The sequence below is a fragment of the Jaculus jaculus genome, chromosome X (assembly GCF_020740685.1).
Source record: "Jaculus jaculus isolate mJacJac1 chromosome X, mJacJac1.mat.Y.cur, whole genome shotgun sequence".
NCBI lineage: Eukaryota > Metazoa > Chordata > Mammalia > Rodentia > Dipodidae > Jaculus > Jaculus jaculus.
The window spans coordinates 27,031,541-27,034,303 of record NC_059125.1 but is presented as its reverse complement, the minus strand read 5'-3'; the positions used below and the strand labels follow the sequence as shown (position 1 = coordinate 27,034,303).

Here is a 2,763-nt window from a genome sequence, read left to right as displayed (position 1 = left end):
GCTGGCGAGGATGTGGAGAAGCAGGGACACTCATTCACTGTTGGTGGGAATGCAGGATGGTACAACCACTTTGGAAAGCAATATGGAGACTCCTGAAAAAGCTGACTATAGAAATACCAACAGATCCAGTTATACCATTACTGGGCATGTACCCTAAAACCTTCAAACCAAAAGCCAGAGAGATTTGCTCAACCATGTTTGTAGCAGCTCAATTCGTAATAGCTAAAAGCTGGAATCAACCCAGATGTCCATCATTAGAAGAATGGATAACAAAGATGTGGTATATCTACACAATGGAATTCTATACAGCAGTAAGAAAACACGACACAAAGAAATTTGAGGAAAAATGGTTGAACCTGGAACAGAACATTCTCAGCGAACTTACCCAATCACAGAAAAAAAATCAACACATAGTCTCACTCATCTGCAACACCTAACCTGAATTTGCCCAAGATGCCTTACATACCCAGCAAGTACCTCATGAACTAGACAATAAGATGGATGGGAGGGCGGGGAGGGAATCAAAGGGTGGAAAACAGTAATCCGGACCCAAACAGCAATGGTACCATAAAATTCTACTTCCTAAAAGACAGACCAAATGACTGAACCTTCACTAGTCCCTTACAGGAAACACCTGAACCACAAGACACTGGAGAGGTTAGGATCAAGACTGACCTAAATCTCCTACATCTTCCTTCCCTCCCTCTCCCCCTCTCCCCTCTATCTCTCTCCTCTCTAACTCTTGTATATTAGTTATCTTTTTCCTCAATTTCTTAGTGGACACTGACCTGTAACCCCCACTTCCAGCTTGGGCCTACAATCCACAATGAGCTTTTGATCAGAGAAACCTACAAGGTTTCCCAAAACAATGACAGACTTCTGTCAGAGTAATTGATGACCCACCAAAGGCCAGTGGTAAGACCCTATTGTTGAAGACTCCATACGCAGCTGAAACGCAAAATGGAATGACATGGCTGGAAGCCAGGAGAGAGTCAGTCCCCAGACAGTCAGCGTGTCTAGTGCCAGAAGGCGCTACATAGGCGACTGGGGGAAGTGACCAAGATCTGTCCAAGCAACACATTGTTTAACCTAAGTAGCAACAATTAACCGGATGTGATACCCACACAAGTGCAATAGTGGTACACAGCCATGGTGAGGAATCAATTGCTCTTGATTTGGCTAACTGATCCATTCAGTGGTACTAGACCCTTACCTGGAGCTGGGAAACAAGTCACAACCATACCCAAACACAAGCCCACTCTACAATATCAAGCTACCATCAATCACGGGGTATAAGAGGGCCTACACCTATCAAACTGTCTATCAAAAAAGTGTTATCTTAATTTTCCGGGTGCTAACTTACTCTCCGTTGGAGAATCTGCTTCTCTTTTCCAGACAGATGCAGATCCTAAGAAGAGAGCTGCCCCAACATACCTCAAAAGGGGCCCAACTGAAACTAAGGACAACTGGCGAAATAAGCAAGGGTGATGTTTTCCTGTGAACTGGATACCAGCACAAAGGGGAAGGAGATCAATGCAGAGAAAAATCAACTCCTACCAAATCAGAGAGCCAGAGCCTCAGAGGCCCCCAACACCTCAGCACTGAAGCAGACCAAAAATGAACCCAACATGGCTCAGGGAAATCTTGCGGAAGAGGGGGCGGAAAGAATGTCAGAGTTACATGTTGGGTCATGATTTTCAGAGACATTTATCATACTAATAACTGGGGGCTAACTCCACAATGCACGACCCATTTTCAATAACAAGGAGGGTCTAATGGGAGGAGGTAGATCACAGATGAGCCTAAATAATGGTACCAAACTGCCTGTATTTACTGAAAAGAAAACTAATAAATTAAATTAAAAAAAAAAGTCAAATGCAAACAAATGCTGGTGATGATGTGGGAAATAGGAACCCTCATCCACTGTTGCTTGGGATGTAAGATGGTACAACCATTTTGGAAAGCAATATGGAGATTCTTTAAAAAAAAAACAACAAACTGAGTGGTGCTCCAAGCCCGCCAGCCAGAGTTAGGCGCCAGCTCCGTGGCTGTGGCTGTCACCATGGCCCATTACAAAGCCGCCAACTCCAACCGGGAGCAGTTCCGGAGGGACTTGGAGAAGTCGGGGGTACTGGACACACTCATGAAAGTGCTGGTGGCCTTATATGAAGAACCGGAGAAACCCACGAGTGCTTTGGATTTTTTAAAGCATCACTTAGGGGCCGCTACTCCAGAAAATCCAGAAATAGAGCTGCTTCGCCTAGAATTGGCAGAAATGAAGGAGAAATATGAAGCTGCTGTAAAAGAAAATAAAAAACTGAAATCAAAGCTTGCTCGGTATGAACCACCTCAGGAGAAGCGTGCTGAATAAGATTCTTCTCAGTTGCAAGGACACTGAAAAATGGTTTTGTAAGACTTGAATAGTTTGTACAGTATATAATCTTTTCTGAATAGATGCTCTAAGACTTTTAATATGTTAAACTCACTCACCACACTTTAACTGTAATAAACACATACTTAGAATCACCAATAAAAACTCAATATAACTTTCTTTGGGTCTTAAAAAAAAAAAACTGAGTATGGAGTTACCAATAAACCCAGTTATTCCCTTACTGGGCATGTTCCCTAAAAGCTCCATGCCTCAGCTCAGAGAGATTTGCTCAAACATGTTTATAGCTGCTCAATTCGTAATAGCCAAGAGCTGGAATCAACCCATACGTCCATCATTAGATGAATGGATAACTAACATGTGGTATATCTACC

At 43.1% G+C, this 2,763-nt stretch overlaps 1 protein-coding gene across 1 annotated transcript; it reads left to right on the top strand.

Moving 5' to 3' along the window:
* The first annotated feature begins 2,062 nt into the window (after window positions 1-2,062).
* Window positions 2,063-2,406, top strand: LOC123456745 (c-Myc-binding protein-like). Its single transcript, XM_045141091.1, has one exon. The coding sequence runs from the start codon at window positions 2,063-2,065 to the stop codon at window positions 2,369-2,371; it is 309 nt and encodes a 102-aa protein (XP_044997026.1). The 3' UTR covers window positions 2,372-2,406.
* Window positions 2,407-2,763: the final 357 nt, after the last annotated feature.